At 43.3% G+C, this 20,907-nt stretch overlaps 2 protein-coding genes across 2 annotated transcripts; both read left to right on the top strand.

Annotated features, from left to right (window-relative positions):
• Window positions 1-428: 428 nt before the first annotated feature.
• SS18L1 (SS18L1 subunit of BAF chromatin remodeling complex) lies at window positions 429-14,918 on the top strand. The gene is made up of 11 exons (XM_042884740.1): window positions 429-585; window positions 2,311-2,387; window positions 3,436-3,520; window positions 4,322-4,466; window positions 8,133-8,330; window positions 9,276-9,440; window positions 10,340-10,441; window positions 10,846-10,938; window positions 11,718-11,837; window positions 12,618-12,745; window positions 12,950-14,918. The coding sequence occupies exons 1-11, from the start codon at window positions 517-519 to the stop codon at window positions 12,974-12,976; spliced, it is 1,209 nt and encodes a 402-aa protein (XP_042740674.1). The 5' UTR covers window positions 429-516; the 3' UTR covers window positions 12,977-14,918.
• A 366-nt stretch (window positions 14,919-15,284) lies between these two features.
• MTG2 (mitochondrial ribosome associated GTPase 2) lies at window positions 15,285-19,812 on the top strand. The gene is made up of 6 exons (XM_042884739.1): window positions 15,285-15,440; window positions 16,693-16,840; window positions 17,437-17,552; window positions 17,848-18,066; window positions 18,687-18,825; window positions 19,201-19,812. The coding sequence occupies exons 1-6, from the start codon at window positions 15,294-15,296 to the stop codon at window positions 19,593-19,595; spliced, it is 1,164 nt and encodes a 387-aa protein (XP_042740673.1). The 5' UTR covers window positions 15,285-15,293; the 3' UTR covers window positions 19,596-19,812.
• Window positions 19,813-20,907: the final 1,095 nt, after the last annotated feature.

Raw genomic sequence — 20,907 nt, 5'->3', positions numbered from 1 at the left:
CCCCTGCGCCAACTCCGTACGCTGCAGCCGCGAAGCTCCGCGCTCCTTGCGCGAGGAGCCGGCGTTGCGCAACGAGCGTAGGCGAAGGCGGCCGCGGCGCTCGACGCACTCGGCGTAGATGGCGGCCGCCCTTACGCAGTTGGCGCACCTGGCGGCGGCCGGCGGAGGCAGGGAGATGCCGCTCGGCTGCGACAGGAAACCCGGCGGCAGGGACGCACCATGTGCGGCGGCGGGGAGAGGCGCGGGGCGGCGGGCGGCCGCTCTCCTCCCCTCCCGCAAATCCGCCCTGCAGCCCCCCCGCCCCGAGCTGCCGGCACCGGCCCCGGGCGCGGGGCGGCGTGTGCCGCTCCGGGGCGCGCTGGCCGCCGCTGGGCGCCGGGCTCAGAGCGTACCATGTGCGGCGCCTCCCCTGCCCGCGCACTGCGGAGAATCCTCGCACGGCAATAGCAGGCAGATAATAACAATATTATTAGAGCCTGGGACCCATATATTATAGACACATAAAAAAAGCCCACCATGTCGGTTGCCTTTGCTTCTGCTCGCCCGAGAGGCAAAGGGGAGGTGACCCAGCAAACTATCCAGAAGGTAAAAACAGCATGCTTTGTACCGATGGGGTGGACGTGATTCCGTCCGTGCTCCCGCAGCCGTGGAAGGAGGCAGATTGCGGGCGAGCAGGGAAACTCGTGCATGGCCAGGGCTGCAGAGATGGACAGCTGGAGAGAGGTGGGGGAAGGAGGAGGAGGAGGAGGTGGAACAAAGCAAAGGTGTGCAGATCGCTGCAGAGAGAGCCAGAGAAGGGGTACGGAATGAAATCCGCTGGCACGTTGGCTGCTGCTGGAGGGAAAAAGACTGACAATAATGCAGTGGAAAAATGCAATAGCGTTTGCAAATATATGTTTAATTTCTGACGGTATATCAGCAAAAAAAATGAAATAAAATGCTGCATTGGCGAGGGTTTCGTGTTTGGATGCGGAATCTTAGAAGCCAGAGGGAGCAGCGATCAGTGGTGGTTTTCGTCTGCTGTTGCTGTTATTTGTGATGTGTTTATTGGTGTGTAATGACAAAGGTTTTGAAGATGTTCTCTGCAATTGAGCTCTCCACACGGTACAGAAGGGCTCCCAGTTGGGAAGTTATTGTTTCCCATCCCGGAGGGCTGGCAGCAGGGAGTGCAGTGCGTGCACCTGCCGACCCTCCGTCCCTCCCACAAAAGGTAACTGTATAAGGAAGAGGCTGGAGACTCAATAAAGACGCCTGTTTCACTTTGACCGCTATTTGTCATTTGTACTTGTGCTGCTGTGCCTGCGTTCCCCACCACGAAGGCATTTTGTTCCTGCAGCTCATGCAGTGCGGCGGCAGGGAGGTGTAGGTGTTGGTCGTGGTCGGTCCGTGGACGATGGGCAGTGAGGCAGCGTTGTTGCTAACCCAGCAACGAACGGATCGTCAGTAGGTTTTGCAGCCAAACCATTTTCTGGTGCCAATTTGTGACTTCTAGGGAAAAATGGGCAGAACGTTACAGAAAAGAGATTGGGCAGAACGACCTGCTATGAGCCTGAGGAGTGTGACTGGAACCTCAGGGCGCTATTTGGAAACGAAGCCCGTGCTCTCGCAGCACACAGTGTTGTGAGCAATTAATTTTAAGCAGTGAAATATCCCAGTGGCTTTTTTTTTTCTCTCTAACTGCCGTGTGACTTCAGGACTGTTTGTCAGTGCTGGTGGGCTGCTGGCAGTGATTTGCTGTTTGCAAAGCACGGTGCTGAGCAGGGGACTTGCAGGCACAGTGACTGAATGGACGTTCCAGTTCAGTGTAAGAAACGGAGCAGTCAGAGGGGGCACGTGCTGGGCTCCTCCCAAATTCCCACTACAGCAAGATTTTTTGATATTCTAATGGCACTGAAAAACAAAAGTGTTGTTATTCGTATTTGTAACATAAAAGCAGCTTGTTTTTATTTATTAACTCAGTGGTCTTTCAAAGCTTTAGTCGTTCCAGTACCGCAGACCACCAGAAGATAACTGGTGTGCTGGAAGTCAGAGCTTTTGGCCACACAGCAGTGATGGCGCTGCTTTAAAATGTTCAGAAACAGCAATTTTAGGACAGTGAGCTGCATCTTCTTGTGGGTGGTGATCAGAACTCGGGGCCCTCGGCATCTCAGCGGGTCAAGGACCGTGCCGTCACGTGTAGCACCTGCTCGCATCCCAAAGCAAGGCGCCCACAACGCCATCTGTGGCTACGGAGAGCAAACGCGGAGTGTCGCAGAAGCTCGGGTCTTTCATACGATTCTCACATGTTCTGATCGTGTTTCTTTTATGCAGATGTTAGATGAAAACCACCACCTAATACAGTGTATTATGGATTATCAGAGCAAGGGGAAAACTGCAGAATGTACTCAGTGAGTATGATGAGTTTCGGGCTGTGCTTTTGGAGTACTTTTTCTCTAGGGCTGTACCATGAGCAGTGCTGTCCACTGAGCAGGGAGAAAATGCTTGGACTGATCTGTTAGATTTGCTTGTATTACAAACTATTTATTGTTCTTGGGATGGAGGGTGTTATTTTTTTCCCCAAAGTATTTGAGAATTTAATATTTAGAACATTTTTAACAGATTATTTATTAATTCTGGAGAACCATGCAAATGTATTCACCTCCTGCCTGCAAATTAAGCTGTTGAAGATTTTGAGCAATAAGGGTCACCTCACATTTCTGCAAAGAAGGCAACACTATGGGACTTGTGTGCATTTGGGAGGAGATGACCAAGTTCCATGCTTTTTGTATTCCTTTCACAACCTTGGCTCCATATTTGCCAGTTTTACTACTTCCCACACGTTTTCCCTTATCAGAAGAAAAAATCATGCTAAAAAATGTTGTCTCTTGCGTTCTTCTCAAACTCCCCAGGTTTGACTCTTTGCACAGTGGCACATCTGTAGTTTGCTTTTGGATGCCCTCCTGTTCTTCCTTATGAACTTTTCCAGTTCATGGAGGGCTGTGAAGAAGCAGAAATGGTTCAGGTGGTGCTGACTTGAGTAAACACTCCAGTTAAAGCACTCTTGAAAAAATCTTGTTCTTCTCAGCTTGTTGGCAGGGCAAACAGGTTTTGGGTTTTGGAATTTCACTACGGATAGGACCCTGCTTAGACAGAGGAAGAATCTGTGGTAAAGCTGCTGACCCAGTGTCAGTTCTCAAGGAAAGCCTGAGCTCCCAGCTGCACAGCGCACTCCAAGTGCTTGCAGAGAAGCGTGTGCTTTGCCTCCTGCTTCCCCCGCGTTTACCCACTGATAAAATGGGTGTTGAACACACTGTGAAAAAGCACAGCAGCGCAGATGTGGGTCAGCATGATAACTGTTTGCTTTGACAGATGTAAAGTGGGCTGATGTCATTTAATAAACTGGAATTTTCTGTGTTGTTAACCCTTTCCAAATAAGCTTTGCTCCTTATTCTGTAGATACCAACAAATCTTGCACAGAAACCTTGTTTACTTGGCAACAATAGCAGATTCTAACCAGAATATGCAGTCCTTGCTTCCTGCTGTAAGTACCAGTGCTACCACCACATTTATTTCCTATGCCAGAGGGAAATGTGCTTTGATACAGATACTGATAGATGTCAGTAAACCTTTTTTATCCCTAAGTGGTTGTGCAGACCACCAACCAAGTGCAAAGCTACTTTTACTGCACTTAAGATACATTCTTTTGGATATTTGTGTTAATATCTGTCGCAGTGGCCTAATTTCTAAATACTGGGAATGATGCAGTGTTACATATGTGAACAGGACCCATTTGTTCCAGATTCATTATTCTTGGCTTATTCTTACTGTATTCTTTACTTGGGAAAAAGAAAAAAAAGCCACTATTTTATCTCAGTATTTGGGCATTGGTTTGCTTTTAAAAATGGGGTTATTGCTGAACTGATTGATTTGAGAAGTATCCAGCATAACACAAAGCACACAATAGCTTTATGCTTGGCAAAGGTCAGTTTGTCAACACTCTGCTGTGTAGTGTTTGTGAAGGCATTTCCCCACAGCAGTTACTTTCAGTCCAGTCCAAATGAAATTTATCTGAGTACAAAGGAATGGGCACAGAAGCCAGCCTCTGTTCGAAGCACAGCTTGGAGACCTTTGCTGTGCTGCCTGCTGGCTCCCCCGTGTCGTGCTGAATGTCATTCACACATCCTAGTCAAATGAAAAAGGTTCGCTCAGAAAGTAAGGGAAGCACTTACTTACTTGAGGCAGTTTTTAGTCATGCTTGGTCTAATTTGAGGGTGATTATTTTTCTAAATAAAACCTAATAAAACCTAACAAAAAATTTGCTTCTCCTCCTTGTTGTTTGCAGCCACCAACGCAAAACATAAACTTGGGCCCAGGAGGAATGACTCAGAGTGCATCCAACCAGTCTCTTCATTCACAGAGCAATCTCAGTGATGCAATCGGGACGGGCCTTCCTCCTTCCTCGCTCATGCAGAGTCAGATTAGCAATGGTGAGCCTTGGTCCCCTTTGTGCTGCTTTGCTGTTGCTTGGCAACAAAATCATTAATGCAGAAAATACTTACAGAGCTGTAAAAGACCTCTCCTCACTCACCTTTCAGGCAGATGGGGATTTCTGGGACTGTTGAAATCATCACAAAATGGCTACAGTCTGTAATGATGTTGGGTTCTGCGAGGCCTCCAGTCTGCTTAGTAATTCTATGGGAGAAACTGAAAACAGTTTTTAAAATGTCTAATGAGAATCACCAAGATGCCTCCAAGTCTCTAGTTAGAAAAATGATATATTGCAGTATTTTTCTCTTGAAGATGGTGGGGCTGGCCAGGGTGAAATGGGATCGCTTGCATGACTAACTGCACAGCCAAGCCTTTAGATTGCAAAGCTCCTCTAGATAGATTTCTTTGGGGGAACAAAATGGTGTTACATCAGCCTTTGTCCTCCACAGAAGCTTTCAGGGATTGTAGCATGCAGCCAAAGAGTCTGCACAGACATTTTATACGGATAAGACAAATATACACATTTATCTATTTGTTTCTTTGGTTCTTGCAACTAAAAAGAAGCTAACTGAGATTTTTGCTGTTGTTGTTTACTTTGTATTAATACTCTATAGCATTAATAATCCATGTATTCATTTTGTTCCTCACGGTTATTTAGTCAGCTCTGTTTATGTGGGTCTTTCCCAAAGTGAGAGAGAGAGAAAAACAATGTCTATAAATAGAAGGATCTGACTGTAAAATCACAGACCTTGGCAGGGGAACTCAGGAGCAGATGCAGGCAGTGGAATTACTTCTGAGTTTTTGGAAATCTATTAGTGGTCAGGCTGGTAGGACCTCTTGATCAAATGGAGGAGGTACCTACTTTTGTACACTTCCAGCTGTAGAGAGAAATCTATCCGTGCCACCTTTCTGAAAGATTTATTAACCAGTGTAAGTGTTACACTGAATCAGTCTGAACATTGTTTGCTTTTTTTACTCACAATCTGCATTTTCACTGTTACTGCTGCTGATTTTTTGTATTTTCCTTTGCTCCCCAGTTCTTTACAGCAGTGTAATGCTCAGTAAGAGGCAGTCCTGCTGGGTGCCATCACTTGCAGAACAGAGGTGGGCAAGCAGTGCTGGTGCACGCTCACCTCATGTGCCCCCAACCCAGTGCTGACAGCCCGAGCTGGGGCTCTGGGGGCAGCTTACTCTTTGTCCAGTGCTCTGCACCTGCGTGGTGCCAGGCTGTTAAAGTATCGCTCCACTGGGGGCTGGTCTCAAGACAGAGCTGCTCTTAAAAGGAAGGTGTGAGAATGCACTAGGCTGCCTCTCCTGGTGTGCAGTGAGTAGCCTAGGTAACAGCAGCAGTGATGGCATGTGCTGCTGCTCTGCAAGAATGGAAGCCTCCCACCCCAGACCTGGGGCACCCACCTGGGTGCCAGCCCCTCCTGCTGCTGTCTCTGTGCCAGCCAGAATCGAGTTGGCACCTTAAGCTATCTGGCACCCGACCCTCATGTACAGATAGGCTTTGAGACTGAGAAATGATTTAACATCAGCCAGTGATTATTGGACAGTGTTTTTTTGCAAGTTAGGCATAAGGATGCACAAGCAGTTATGAATGTGTGGACTCCAGTTCTTGTGAAAATTTTTCATCTGAAGGAGATGAAAATCTGTACTGAACAGGTACAGCATTGTTAAAGAGGGAAGGACAGGGAAGGAGACCTCAAACTAGTACATTTTATCCTTCATTGTCCTCACACTGGTCTTTACAGGAATCATCTCTGCAGGACAGTCACTAGGTAGTACCTAAATATACGATGATTACCAGCAGTGGCTGCCGGGTCAATAACTAATGGTAACTGATGGTAATTCCGCCTGTAGGGACAGGTTAAAAACCAACCCACTGAAATTTCAAATAATCCAACAGCCACAAGTTGGTGATTCTTCATGCCGTGGCCCTGCAGGCAGAACTTGTAGATTCAGACATCAGCCAAGGGAAGCTCAGCTGCCTCCTGACAGAATGGGGTCCAACTGGGAATCCTCGCTGTTCAGAAATCATGAATGAGGCCTTTCAAACAAAACTCAGCTCCCTTAGATTCACAAAAGTATGAAAGAGATTCAGTGCTTTGTATTTGCCTTATTGTTCTAGTATTTTTATTTAAACACATTGGGTCATGCTGTCGTATTTTCCTTTACAACCATGAATTAGCCAAACTTTTTTTTGGGGGGGGGACTTTAAAGAAAGCCCAGAGTCTCATGTTTTCCCATGCTAACAGGGCAAGATTTACTGTGAGCCTTACTGAGCCCAGTCTCTCTCATTCAGTGCCTGCAGATGCCATTCAAACACCACGTTTTGTGTTGCACTAAAACGTGTATCAGCTTTAGAAGATACACAGAACTCTCACAAAGCACAGAGCTGGACCTCTGTAGCAGTTTGCGTGTCTCTGGTTCTGCAGATTTCAGTAGAAATAGCTCTGTTTGTTTGCTATTAGAAATGCTGCTTGCTTCTCTCCGTGAGAGGAAAATATAATGATCAACAGCAAATCTTGTGTTTTTGATGACTAGAAATATCATTAGGAGTCGTTAATGAGGTTTGCAGTACGAGAATTAAACATTTTTTCAGAGGCTGTAGATATGCTTAATAACCAGATTGAAATATCATTATCTAAACATTGCAATATAATTTTGTCTCTTCTAGGGATCCTGCTTGTCTTCCATTCTATCTAAATTAATTTGATAGACAGCAATACACAGCTGAATTTAGATAGGTAACAATACATGCTATCATAATTTCTACAGTATCAATGCACAGTGAAAACAACTTTCCAAAACTCACTCATCAAACTATTTGCAACAACTAATAACAAAAATCAGGACCAGATTTTCCCTAATTTTTGTTATCCGACAACAACAGAATTAAAACAAAACAAAACAAAGCAGCACACTGCCAGGTAAGCAGAATGCCATTCACATCTCACACTGCTAGGGTACAGTTGGAGCAGCCCAGTAGTTTTGGACTGTGATACTGGACAGGTACTGTAAGCAGTGTTACGATGGCCACTTGCTCAATATGTCTTCAGAAAGTCTGAGGTTGTTTCAATCAAACTTCCAGAAAGGGAAAGACAAGCTTGTCCTCTTGGTCCTCTGAGGGGAGGCCCCCTGGTGCTTCTTAAGCCTGAGTCACAAAGTGCAGTTGGTCGGAGGGGAAATGAATGAATGAATGAATGCAGCAGTGTGCAGAGTTTATCAGCCACCATTGTGCCTTCCTATTGTCACCATCTGTGTGAATGGGGTTAACAGCAGGCAGGAGGAAGGAAAGAATTTCAGAAGGCCGGGATGTTTCCAGAGTCTGTGTATTTTCTAAGGTATCTGACACTGCTGGCATTTGTGAATTTCACTGCCTGCAAGATCTGTGGAAGCCCGTGAGGAACTGGTTATAGGCCACAGCTGCTGATTTTCCCCTGCAATTCTGTGCAGCTAGATTTGGCAGGCAGGAAGAGGAACACTGCTGTAACTTTGTAGGAAGCACTTCTGTCTGTCAGTAACAGAGGATTTTAATAACGAGGATTGTTCTGTTTTGTTTTGCCTTACCGTATTTCAGAAAGGCTGTGAGGGCTTTAATGCTCTCTGTACGTTGCTGATAATAGCACAGATTTTCTTGTTGCTCTCTTTAATTCTTCTAGGTCCAAACCACGTGCCTATGCAGCAGTCAGGCCAGAACACAATGCCCACAACCTCTCTGAGTATGAGTGTCAGCAGTCACGGAACTGGGCCTGGTTATAGCCATACAGTGCCTGCATCTCAGAATGTGCCAATGCAAGGCCAGGGCTCGATAGGCAATTATGTCTCTCGAACAAACATCAACATGCAGTCTAATCCAGGTAAACTCCCTCTTCCTCCTTCTGGGCCAGCTCGACATTTCAGTGACCTCAGAGGTTTACCAACGTGAATGTGTTCTGTAAATATTCTACGTACACAGGGACAAACATGCAAGAAGAAAAGCTTTAGGATGTCTCTGAATGAGACAGAACAGTTTCAGACCTGTTTTAACTGACATTGACCTGCCACAGTTAACAACAAGTGGTGGAAAACAGTTCAAAGAGTGGCAGCACTCCCTGCTAGGGCCTGGCAGCAAATCTCACAGCTGTGGGAGGGATTGGAAAGGCACCTTTATCCTATCTGAAGGAGCCTGCCAGCAGAGTATTGCACGTTTATCATTTATACATTACTGCCACGTTGTTATGATTTTATAGTGATACTTAACACTGCTTGGAGGGCATAGAGACTAGCAGACAGCTCCGAATTTGTCTCTTGACCAGTAAAAATGATCACTGCTGAGCATTGAATGGGTTGTCCAATGTTAGTTCTCTCAGAAATATAGGGGGCAAATCAATCCTACAGTGTCAGTTTATTAATATGTGTAATCATTGGATATATAATGAGATGGGTTAGAAAAAAATAATTGATTAGAGAACAAATACAGCAATGAATGAGTCAGAAAGAACTGGGAACAAATATCAGTTCTTATTTCTTTAATCCTACTCCAGTAACGATGCATTCTTTTCAAATCAACTAGCAGTACTCAAAGTCAGATGTGTTGTCAAATCTGTGACTGAAACAAATGGCAAGAACTGACATGTAACAGCATCCTTGTTGGATTCACTGAAAAGAGCTCAATGCACAGAGTAGGAAAACATCTCCCCCTGTGGAAAATTCCTAGAATGATCAGGATGTAATGTAGTTGATCGTTTTAACTTGCTTCCAAAGAGACTAGGGAGAGAACCATCACATCCCTTTACAAAACAGATTTTCCATGTACATTGTAGTCTCCATGATGCACCAGCAAGCAGCAACGTCACATTACAACTCGGCACAAGGAGGGAGCCAGCATTACCAGGGGCAGTCCTCCATTGCCATGATGAGCCAGAGCAACCAGGGCAACAGCATGATGGGTCAGCGACCGATGGGCCCCTACAGAGCTTCCCAGCAAGGTGAGATGTGTGACTAGCTCACTGCTGGTGGCAGCAGCAGCTCCATGAGATCACCTGCAGGGTAGGCAGGAGAACAAGATTTCCAAGTCACTTTTATGCATTAGGAATCCCATCTGGAAAGAAGGGAAATCTGAAATGCTGGAAGTACCGTGACAATCAGAAGAACTTTAATCTCTTTTCAAGTTTATTTAACTATTTCAGGTGTTTAGAAATAATTCTGTCTAAAAGAAACCGTGAAAAGATGAACAATTTGATATACAGCTCACTGAAGTAACTGGAAACCTTTTCATTTCTTTTGAATGGTATTGGATCAGCCGTAAAATGGCACAATTAACAAGGAACTCATTTCTGCAAACAAGATAGAATGTGCCAGCAATTAATAGGAAAAATTAGGCCAAAGCAAGGAAAACACCAGAAGAATACCACCATGCTCTAACACCTCTCTGGAAAAAGTTCTAAGAGGTAACAAAGCTGCTAGACTGATTCTAATATAAACTGAATTTTGCTAAGGAACAAATTAATACACTAATTGAAATATATTTAACTCTCTATGTTCATGAGCATGGAATACATTCCTGTGCTTCCTAATATCTCAGATTAGTAGATGAAACGTTGCCATTACTTTTGGTATTGCCATACAAGAGAGTGGTTTTAGGACTTCTATTACTGACGGTTGCATAATTTCAATTTCAACTAGCTTTGTTTTCTAAAAATACAAAGTTGTTTCCTTTTTCCAGTGAGCAAAACATCTTTGAAACTGCTCTCAACATACATAGCCTGTTTACTTATCAAGATGTCAATGCTGTTCTCTTAAAAAAAGAAAAAGAAATAAAGAAGATAAGAACAAACATCACTCAGTCGTCCATGGGCTCAGTGTGCTCTCTCATCTTTGCTTGCAGGTTCCTCACAGCAGTACATGGGTCAGGAGGAATACTACAGTGAGCAGTACAGTCATGGACAAGGCTCATCAGAACCTATGAATCAGCAATATTATCCAGATGGTAATTCCTCTGTACTGTTGTCGCTGTAGTGCTGATATAGTGTAGGCCAGCATGACTGCCACATCCACAGACATGGCAAACACATTGGGATTTGTTTCCACTTCGAGTGTTAGAACATTCTAATCCCTCTGCCTGGAAGCAGCAAACAGACACATACATATTAGTGCACACTGCTATCAGACTGCTTCATAAAGGGCATAAAGCCGAGTTTGGATGAGTATATGCTAGCGATTTATCTGTAGGTGTAACTTCCTTGCTGCATACTCAACCTCCTGTCCTAGGTTGGGTTATTTTCTCTTAGCCCCATATTTATGCCTAAGCAACTTCGTAATGCATGTATTCACCAGCATATATATATAGTTATATTAAGAATGTATCTGATAAATCTTTGCAATTTCTTACAGGACATGGTGACTATGCCTATCAGCAGTCATCCTACACTGAGCAGAGCTATGACAGGTCATTTGATGACTCTACACAACACTATTATGAAGGAGGTAGGAAAATATCAGGAATCTTTGTAACCCTCTAAAGCCCCCTAAAGCCCCCTAAAATACTAAGGAGACAGCATGCTTATGGAAATGTAAAACATGACTTGCACTGCACACGTTACTGAACTGCTACTTAGCTATTATTTAAGTGTCCAGAAGACAAACTGTAGGTATTACAGCACGGTTATACCAACACCGTTATCAGACTGTGTACGCAGCATGTCAGTACCTGTGTGTGAGGTAGACGCTGTGCAGCCCTGTGGGATCGTTGCTAGCTTGTGCATAGTCTCATGTTCATTAAAAAAAAATTCTCCTCAGGTGTAGCTGAGCCAGATAGAATTTCACTGTTAGGATACTGCATTGTAGTTGTTTTTAAAAATCAGTTACAACTAGATGTGTTGTCTTTCTGGGATGTACGAATAAACATCGTTATCTGGATCAAAATACACTGGGAGGGCTTTTTGAGAAACCAGCTGTGTACCCTGGCACCCTTATCTTTATGGTTCTGCCTTTTTCTTCTGAAACACTTTAGCAGAAAAAAACCCTTTGGGGAGCAGGTTGCTTATTCACTGGTTTAATGATGTGTATAAATAAACAACTCCCTCCCATTCAAAAGAACTAAAAGTCACTAGAGAAATAAATTCATCATGACTGGCAAAATGCAAACGTCTGTTTCTGAAAGAGTGGCTGTCTGTGAGCTCCAGCCCAAGGCTCCTTACTAGAGATGGAACAGAGGAAGGTCTGCTACAAGCATAACCACACTGTGTCAATTTTTTCCACTTTAGGAAACTCCCAGTACAGCCAGCAGCAGGCAGGATACCAACAGGGAGCTGCACAACAGCAAACATATTCCCAGCAGCAATACCCGAATCAACAAAGTTACCCAGGACAACAGCAAGGATATGGTAAAGCTGCCACTTGTCAAGTATTTGCAGTACTTAATCTTGATGCCTCCATTCCTCACCTAAACTATGCTAAACTATTTTATTGATTAACCTTGGCCATGCACATACTATAACTAGCCAAACAGCATAGCATGAAAAGAGATTGGGCAGTAACATCCATTAATATAGCAACTCCAAACTGCTATGTTAGCATCCCATTGCTTGCTTTCTTGATAACTTGAGAAAGTTATAAAGTACTCGTGCCTCATGTTGACGGGGAGGTGTTGGTAGAAGGTCACTGCATGGATTCTCATGCCTCCTACACATCCAATAGTTTTGCAGCTGACATAAAAACAATTCAGACAATCCAAACTGACATCAACAATCCAGAGAACCGCTTTGCAACATCGTGCAAAGGTTTCAATCCTTGGTGAGGAAAAAAGGTGAAAAGAAAAAAAGTGGAAGTGATTTGGAGATACAGCTAACGCTGTCACAGGGCTGTGGAACCTTTCTGGTTGCCGGAGCAAGGCTCCTCACTGTCATCAAACCAGGTTTGAACTGTTCACTGGTCAGTTGCAGGCACCCGTGGTCTCTGGAAGAAAGAAACCATTTCAGGTTAATCAGTACAAAAAACAGGGGCTGGAGAAAACAAGGCTATTCTAAATACTAGTTTCAAGGCAAGGGACTGCCTTGCAGTATGTACACGCTAACCTTTATTACCCTCACGCTTTACATTTTGCTAACCATAAGAACTCCCTGTAGCAAATGGACTCCCATTAATAACTGTCTCTGTCTCCTCAGGTCCTGCACAAGGAGCATCTTCACAGTATTCCAGCTACCAACAGGGACAGGGGCAGCAATATGGGAGTTACAGAGCTTCTCAGACAGGACCATCCGCTCAGCAGCAGAGGCCTTATGGCTACGAGCAGGTAAATTGTCTTAATTTCTGCTATAAAAAAGCAGATTTAGCTGCTAGCTCTGCACGTAAATCTATCTGGTATTTTGGTGCAGACATATTGAGTGGATCTTGCAGAATTTATAAACCAGCAGAAAATTAACTCTATTTATGAATCCCTGATATATTATTCTCCAACATTTATATTTCTCTCTTTTTTTTTCCCCCCCCCCCCCAGGGACAATATGGAAATTACCAGCAATAAAAGAATATGATCCTGTGTCAGATTCATTTCAATAGTATTTCCATCTTTTGAACTGGATGTGCCGGCAGTTTTGATTCATTGTAATATGTTGGTTACCCCTTAGCACAAAGCAGCGTCTGTATGTGAACAGTGTTCATTTCATGCTGGATATGAAGCAGTGCACTACTGGTAACAAGACAATGCTTTAATGGTTTGATATTTGGTGCTGTGTATAGTACTGTATGTTGATACAACGCAGAAGTTTTTAATTTTCCCCCCATTCTTGATGTTTCTAAATAGCTTTAGGATCATTTGATCACAGTTGTGCCCCGTTCTGACAAAATGCCAGGTTATTCTGCACTCTAACTAAATACGAAGCCATTCAGTCATATCTCAGTCCAGGAAAGTGTCCTATGGTAAGTTATCAACTTTTTTTAAACTAAATGTATTGCAGGTTACCTGCCAGCCTCTGAAATCCATGGCTCTTCACTTCTTAAGCATAAGGGAAAGGTTTCATTCCTTATGTGAAGACAGCTCCATGCTATAAAAATAAAATTAACTGCAATCTCTGCAGTACCTACTGGGCAAACTACCCAGGTCTTATCATTCAATGATCTGCGTAGGTCTGTTATTTCTGTTGTAAAAGGAACAGAAAGAAGATCAAAACCTATATTCAAGGAAATGTTAATCACTAGTGGCACCTTTTATATATCCATGTAAATGAAGGTATTTCTGTCATGGAAAGAAAAACAGAAGGAAGTTCAGAGATCTGCAGTGTCATCCTCCTGGATGTCAGTATTGCTACATGTGGTGCTGAGAAAACATCTGGCAACCTTTCAGTCTTGAATATGCTACTCCAAATGTTATAACTTGCACATACATTTTCATGCCAAATTTCACAGGCAGGTGGCTGGCATCCTTCTTTATTTCTGATTCTCCCATAGCCCTTACTGAAATTTTCCAGCAAGAATTATAAGCATAAATATTGTCTTTTTTATTATTATTATTGCTGTTGTTGACTGTATTTATGCTTCTTGACAGCATTTTTTCTCTTTAGCTTAACAGAAATAGTTCAGAATTTTAATTTATTTTATTTTTTTGGTGGCAGAAAAGCAACCAAATTCAGCTTTGATTGTGGAACAATATTCTGAGTACAGAATACCGATAGAGGGAGAATCTAGAAATACGAACTAGAGGTGTGTAAAAGCCAGTATGACCATCTGGAGTTACTTCCATGTCCCTGTAGAGTGTTGAATGAAGCCCTTATGAAGTGCTTCTGTAACTGACAAATGAAATTACACGTTCAAATTTCTCTGTGGTGAGAGTAGGGTGGTTATAAGCAATGAGCAGTTTTTAATAGGAGATTAACTGGACGTTTATGCTGTAAATTTACCTTTTGCTGTAGGATTTCTGTTTGTTGAAACTGGTATACTTGCAGGATTTTGAGTTCTAGCACTTTGTGTTTTGAAAAACCAAGACCACAGTAAAACAGAAGATCTCTCCCTTCAGTACGTCTATTCCTGTAGAGAAAAGTCTGTAAGTGGACAGTTTGCTATGGGATGTTGTCCAAGCACTGCCCTTGCAACATTACTGCTTTCATTAATGATAAAACAAGGCGTTTTCAGCCCGTCCTTATTTCATTCATCTTTCCTGCTGGTGTTTTCATACAAGTAAGTACTCTCAAATATCAAGGAAAGGAAAGGAAGTAGGTTTGTTTTCTTTACGCTGTGTTAATATCACAGGTAGGCAGAGTGCAACATTGCTCTCAGCCAGCCTTCCCCATGGCTTTTGAAAGTGCTGAAATCCTTTGGAGAGAATACGAACAACACTTGGAACGAAGCAGCAACATCCCACCACCCTGAAATGTCTTACATTAAGAACTTCTTGAATGTTGTGTATATAATGTATTTGAAAGAGCACTTTGGAAATAGTTTGTACATTTATTTCCTAATTTATACATGATTTTGGTGTTAATATTTCTAACTGTTAATAACAAAAATGTTTATTTAATGTGTTGTCCATTTTTATGTATCGATGTGGAAACGACGTGATGCCAGCATTTTGACTTCTTTCATTAACTGTAACCATTTTCTGTTTTGTAATACAGAATGCTTGGAAATTGTTTAGGTTAAACGTTATCTGAAAGCGAAGTTGGTGGTGCTTTTCTTACGGCGCACACTGAGGGGATCCCCCTCACAGCGCACTGACGGGACGCGCGCCCCGCTCTTCCCGCGCTTTCCCAACGGCCGGCGGCGCTGCGCTACGCATGCGCACAGCGCGGGGCGGGGCGGGCGGCTGCGCTGTGGGTGCCGCGGGGCGGAGGCGGCGCGGCGGTGCCATGCTGCTCCGCTGCGCGTTGGCGCTGCGGGTGCTGTCGGTATGGAGATCCGTGCCCGGCCGAGAGCCGGCTTTCTCCACGAGTTGCGCGGCGTGCTCAAAGAACAGGCGGCTGAGGCAAAAAAGAATCATTTCGGAAAAGAAATTGGTGAGTGCTTGCGTTGCGCACCGCGCTGCTCCGCTCCTCGCCCTGCCCTCCGCACGGCCGTCGCTGTCTGTCACGGCGCGTTACAGCCTGTCTTTCGGTTGGAGACGCCGCAGAGGAGCTTCTCTTCGTGTCAGGATGGAATTTCTTCTCTGCTAGTACCGATACGGTTCAGTTTAAAACGAGTTCCCCGTGTCGCCGTGTGTTGGTGCCAGATCTGTAGTGACAGATCTTGTCGCAGCGCTGCTCCGAACGGAGCTCTCGTTGTGCACGAGTTCCGTTTGTGCGCTCGCTTGCCTTCAGATCTAACGCTTATCTTATCCCACTACTACGTGGGCAGTTTAATTTAAATGATTCCTAGTGTAAAGCCCTGTGGTAACTGACAGAATTCATGCGTTAGTGCAGCCGAGTTGCACGCTGCATTCACGCTGACTGAACAGTTCCGTCCACCTGCACGGGCGCAGCTCTCGTTTCTCCCACGTTTACAGTGCGGGTTTATGGCACTTCCCACAGATAGCTGCCTTCAGCTTGCTGTTGCTGGCAGGAAAGCCAAAGCACAGTACAGCCAGAAGCCAGATGATAAAGTCATGTCAGAAATGGGGCCAAAATCTGGAATTCTCTTCACCTTTACCCCTTGAGCAACTGCTTGTGACAGGTATTAAAAGTAACTTCACTTATTCTACTTTTTATCTCTCTCCTTAATTTTCTTAATTGTTAATAGGTTGCAATTTGTATTGCTTTCATCGCCAGGTAGAGAAAGCAGTGAGTCAGTGTGCAAACATCCCTCCACACAGACACTATGTCCTCTATAGATTTTAGTTCAATTTTTAGAAGCTTATCTCTTTGTCTTCTTTCCATTTTATTCACATGACTAAGAGCACGATGACGGACTGATTCTGGTTGGCAGTGCAGTAGCTCTCTTATGCTACCTGTGTCAGCAGTACATAATCATATTGGAAAGATACTTCCTCTGTTGTGTGCTCTTTTTAGCTTGCACATCTGCTTCATTAGGTTGTATCAGCATACTTTCTGTGTTTTAAAGAAACTCTTAAAAATACTGATAATTAGATTCTTTTTTTCTTCAAAGATGCGCTTTGTAGTCTGTATTTAATTTTTCTGTGAATTACAGCAGTTTAGAGGAACTCATAATGACAAAAGAATCTGCACGTTATTAAGTTCTGTAGGGCAGTTAGCTTGTTGAATGGTGTCTGTGATAAACTGTACTTAAAGGCAACAAATCTCATCATCTTTGCAGACCCGCTATTTTGTGGATCACCGGAGAGTGCGTGTGGTTGGGGGACAAGGAGGAGGAGGAGGTCAATCTTTTTATAGCGAACCTAGAAAAATATTTGGAGGTCCTGATGGTGGAAATGGAGGTGATGGAGGGCATGTCATTTTAAAAGGTAAAACTCAACAAATCTGCTTTGCTTCCTGTTGTCTTATCAACTTACACCTGTTGCTTGGTTTGGTTTTTTGTTTCCACAAGGAAGAGGTTGTTTCTCTCTAAGCTGTCTTTGCTTCTGTGTTTTGTTCTGAGCTCCGGTAAGAAGGGTATAAGTGACACTGACAGCCTTAGAAGAGTCTCCTAGGAAGTGTGTTAAAAATCGTGGTATTTTGTAAATGTTTTAGTGGCTTCTACCTGGCTACATAAAGACAACCCAACAAATGTTACCCTTACGCTAGGTAAGGCTGCTTGTGGTACCACTCTGCTGCAAAATCTGCTAATCTGCCAACAGCATTTTCCTGACGATTTTGTAGTGGTTGTGTACCTTTTGGAATGAACCACTTAATGAAATGTATGATTAACAAACCTAAGCAGATAAGTAAAGGCAGTTAAACTTCACAACTTAAACTGATATTAATATTCCCTGATTCATTATGTTGAGACAGTGAATCAGATACGTATCAGTGTAGTCAGAAACAGAAAGTCAAAACAGAGTTCTACTTTGCATGTTCTGCTAAAACAGTGTGTTTAAAATGCACGTGTTTTGCTTTACAGCTGACCAGCAAACGAAATCACTTTCTTCAGTCCTCCCTTTCTATCAGGGTATTCATGGAGAGAGAGGAGGAAGCAAAAACTGTTACGGAGCCAATGGAGCGTGCATTTATGTTAAAGTAAGTTAAGGTTCTGGTTGCTATGTTAGCTTTACTTACATTGCTCATTTCCAAGGTTGATGAACTCATGAAGAGAACATATCTCATACACTTCTACAGTGAGCTTTGCCCTGCAGGAACTGGTTGGCACACAAGCAGATCAAAACTCTTTTCATTATTCATCAAAATTAGGCTTATTTGGAAGGTACATCTGACCAAAATACAGTCCTGACTTCCTTTCACTTCATGGGATAATATGCCTAGAGAAGGTTTTGTTGGAGATGCTACACTGAAGTTAATCTCTCTTTGTTTTAAGGTGCCTGTAGGTACGTTGGTAAAGGAGGACGGAGTAGTTGTGGCTGACCTCACTCAACATGGTGAAGAGTATGTTGCAGCTTATGGAGGAGCTGGAGGGAAAGGTAATCGCTTTTTTCTTTCCAATGAAAAACGAGCTCCAACATTTTTTACTCCGGGAGAGCCAGGTCAGGAGAGGGTCCTCCATCTGGAACTCAAGACAACGGCACATGCAGGATTGGTGAGTGTTGCTATGGTTCTTCACCTTCCGTGTTGCAGGATGACGTTTGACTGACTGAAGAAATAATGTCTGATAACATTTTTATTGGCCTTTTGGCTTGCTTGTTTTGAGATGCAATTTGATGCTTTCTTGCTGTTATTTGGTAGGAGGATGTCCAAAGTGATTTGCAGAGCTGTCAGGCTCTTGCTGCTTCATCCTGCTTTCGCTAAAATTAACTGTATCTATAGAAAAGCAGTATCCAAAATTCATGAATGAGTAATGCTCACTGATGTGTGCAGCAGGTATTGTCTGCAGAACCTACAGATGAACAGTACAATGTGGAGATAAAATTGGAGCACAGATGAAATGAGAAGAGCAGAACAAAGTGACGTAATGTTTTTTCAGATTAAAATAAGTGCTTCAGTACTGCACTGAAAAATAAATTATGGGGATCTTTCTACGTTTGATCTATTTTGTGAGATATGTCACCTATAAATAAAAGGGGGAGACCAAGGGGCAAAATTGATGTTCTGTTCCTACTGGGAGAACGTTTCTGCATCTGTAAAAGTTTGTTTGTTTTTTATTTAAGTATTACTGGAATGAACCTTGAGCTGTGGCTTTAATGGGTCCTTGTCTTCCAGGTGGGCTTTCCCAACGCTGGGAAGTCGTCGCTCTTGAGAGCGCTGTCCAACGCGAAGCCGGCAGTGGCTGCCTACCCGTTCACAACTCTGAACCCCCACGTCGGCATCGTCCGCTATGAAGACTATGAACAAGTAGCAGGTAAAAGTTGCAGTGCACTGAGCACGTCCTGATAGCTGTTTGTGTCACACAGCTTCATCTTTGAATGCTGTAGAAGTTAACAATTCTGTTGAATTATTTCTATGGAACTTCAAACTTGTTGTAACAAAAATGCTGAAAGCCCATTTCACATTCACTTACACGTTGCCTTAATATCAAACTAGCCATCTGAATTCTGTCTTCATTGGAATAACTTAAATCTGAGGGGTGTAAGATAATAGCAGCCAGGTTTAACATTAGTTATCCTTAGTATTTATATGCTGTGGTGTAATTATGTAACACTTGCAGTGGATTGGGAAAGACTTTGTCCTTGTTGTTAAGTGTGTTGGATTCACTGTGACGTTTCTCTCACTGTAGTTGCTGACATTCCTGGCCTAATAAGAGGTGCTCATCAGAACAGGGGCCTCGGGATGGCCTTCCTAAGGCATATTGAACGATGCTGCTTTCTTTTATATGTGGTGGATCTCTCTGTGTCTCAGCCGTGGATTCAGCTGCAAGACTTAAAATATGAACTTGAACAATACAAAAAAGGATTGTCTACAAGGCCTTGTGTTGTCATTGGGAATAAAATTGACCTTGCTGAGTCCAGGATTAATCTACCACTCCTTAAAGAACAGATAAATGACAGAGTCATTGCATTGTCAGCACTGACAGGAGACAACCTAGAGGAGCTGTTAGTGCATTTGAAAGAGCTGTATGACACTTATGTGAAGATGGAACAAGCACAGGGGCAGAGCCCAGTCAAGTGGTAGGAAACAGAGCTACTACAAACTGCTGGAAGGAAGAAAAATCATAATTTGATTAGATAACATTTGCATGTGTTGTTTTTTTGTTGTTTCTTTATTTTGAATGTATTGCACACAGCCTGTGAGTTTGGTCTGGGCTGCTTCCGGTGGAAAATTTCAATTCACCTTTGAGGTGCCTTAAATGTCATAAAATAAATGCAATGCTTTGCTTTTATGGTGGAAACAGTTTTTTTATTTAACTCACTGTATACAAAAATGTGAAGTTTTCCTCTTGAGGAGTTGGGAAATTTTGGTTTAGAACAGTGTTGTTTTTTTTTACAGAAAAGCTGGTAATTCTGCTGCTGTCACTTGGAACTTTTTGTTTGGTTTCATCTCAAATACTTCAGTCCTTCTGGGTAGTGCATCCTTAGCAGATAGGCTTTCTTACCTTTTTTTTTTCCCCTCTGGCTGCCTGTGACTGCAGAGGAGCAGTCTTGTTCAATCTTTGTACCCTCATACCTTTTGCAGTTGGGTTGAGATCTGTGATTATGATTACGAATTAGAACCAATTTCTCATGTGTGAGAAAGCGAAGGTGTGCCCTTTTTTAAGAGCAGCAGGTTTTTGTTCTGAAAAAGTGCAAACGTAACTTCAGTGCTTGAATTATTAAGTAAAAAAAAGTAAAATGGGTAATTACCTCTTTTAAATTCACTTCTGAGTAATTGCATCTCGTTGGGTGTGGGAAGCAATCTATGTGTAATAAACAATGATACTGTTCCAGGTATGATCAAGGAAAAATAAAACCATGAGTATTAGATCCCATAGGGACTCTCATGTTTTGTTTCATGCTTGCTTCATCCCCTAGGATTTACCAGACTGAAGGAGGCAGAAGTTAATATTCAGTTCTGTTGTTTTGATTGGTTTTGTGCAGCACTATTAGGCCTCTGTGCTCTTCAGCAACATTTAACTTTGCAGCTGTTTGGTACTTACAGATTCTCAGTGTTCTGTCTGAATGTACTTGAGAATTTTGAGAATGACAAAGACCATTTTGAACACCCTTCACTCAGAGATCTCGCACTGACTTCTAGTGCTCACACCATCTCAGTGCTTTCACTGGAGAACATTTTGTGTACTGATGTGCAAACAGCACAGCAGGTTGCTGGGCAGCTCAACAGCACGTCCTGTGGATCGTGTAATTGGTTTCTTTGTTCTTAGACTTAGTCTATATAAATCTATATTGGATGAAGTAACCTGTGAAAGGTCTCCAAGGTAATGCTGGACGGGTGTGACTGTGCCCAATGCAGAGCTGATAGTTTGGGTCACCTTTTTCAGTAGTGCTCC

Source organism: Lagopus leucura, unplaced genomic scaffold (assembly GCF_019238085.1).
Source record: "Lagopus leucura isolate 7727_CA_CO unplaced genomic scaffold, USGS_WTPT01 Super-Scaffold_100045, whole genome shotgun sequence".
Classification (NCBI taxonomy): Eukaryota; Metazoa; Chordata; class Aves; order Galliformes; family Phasianidae; genus Lagopus; species Lagopus leucura.
This window is presented reverse-complemented; position numbering and strand designations above follow the sequence as displayed.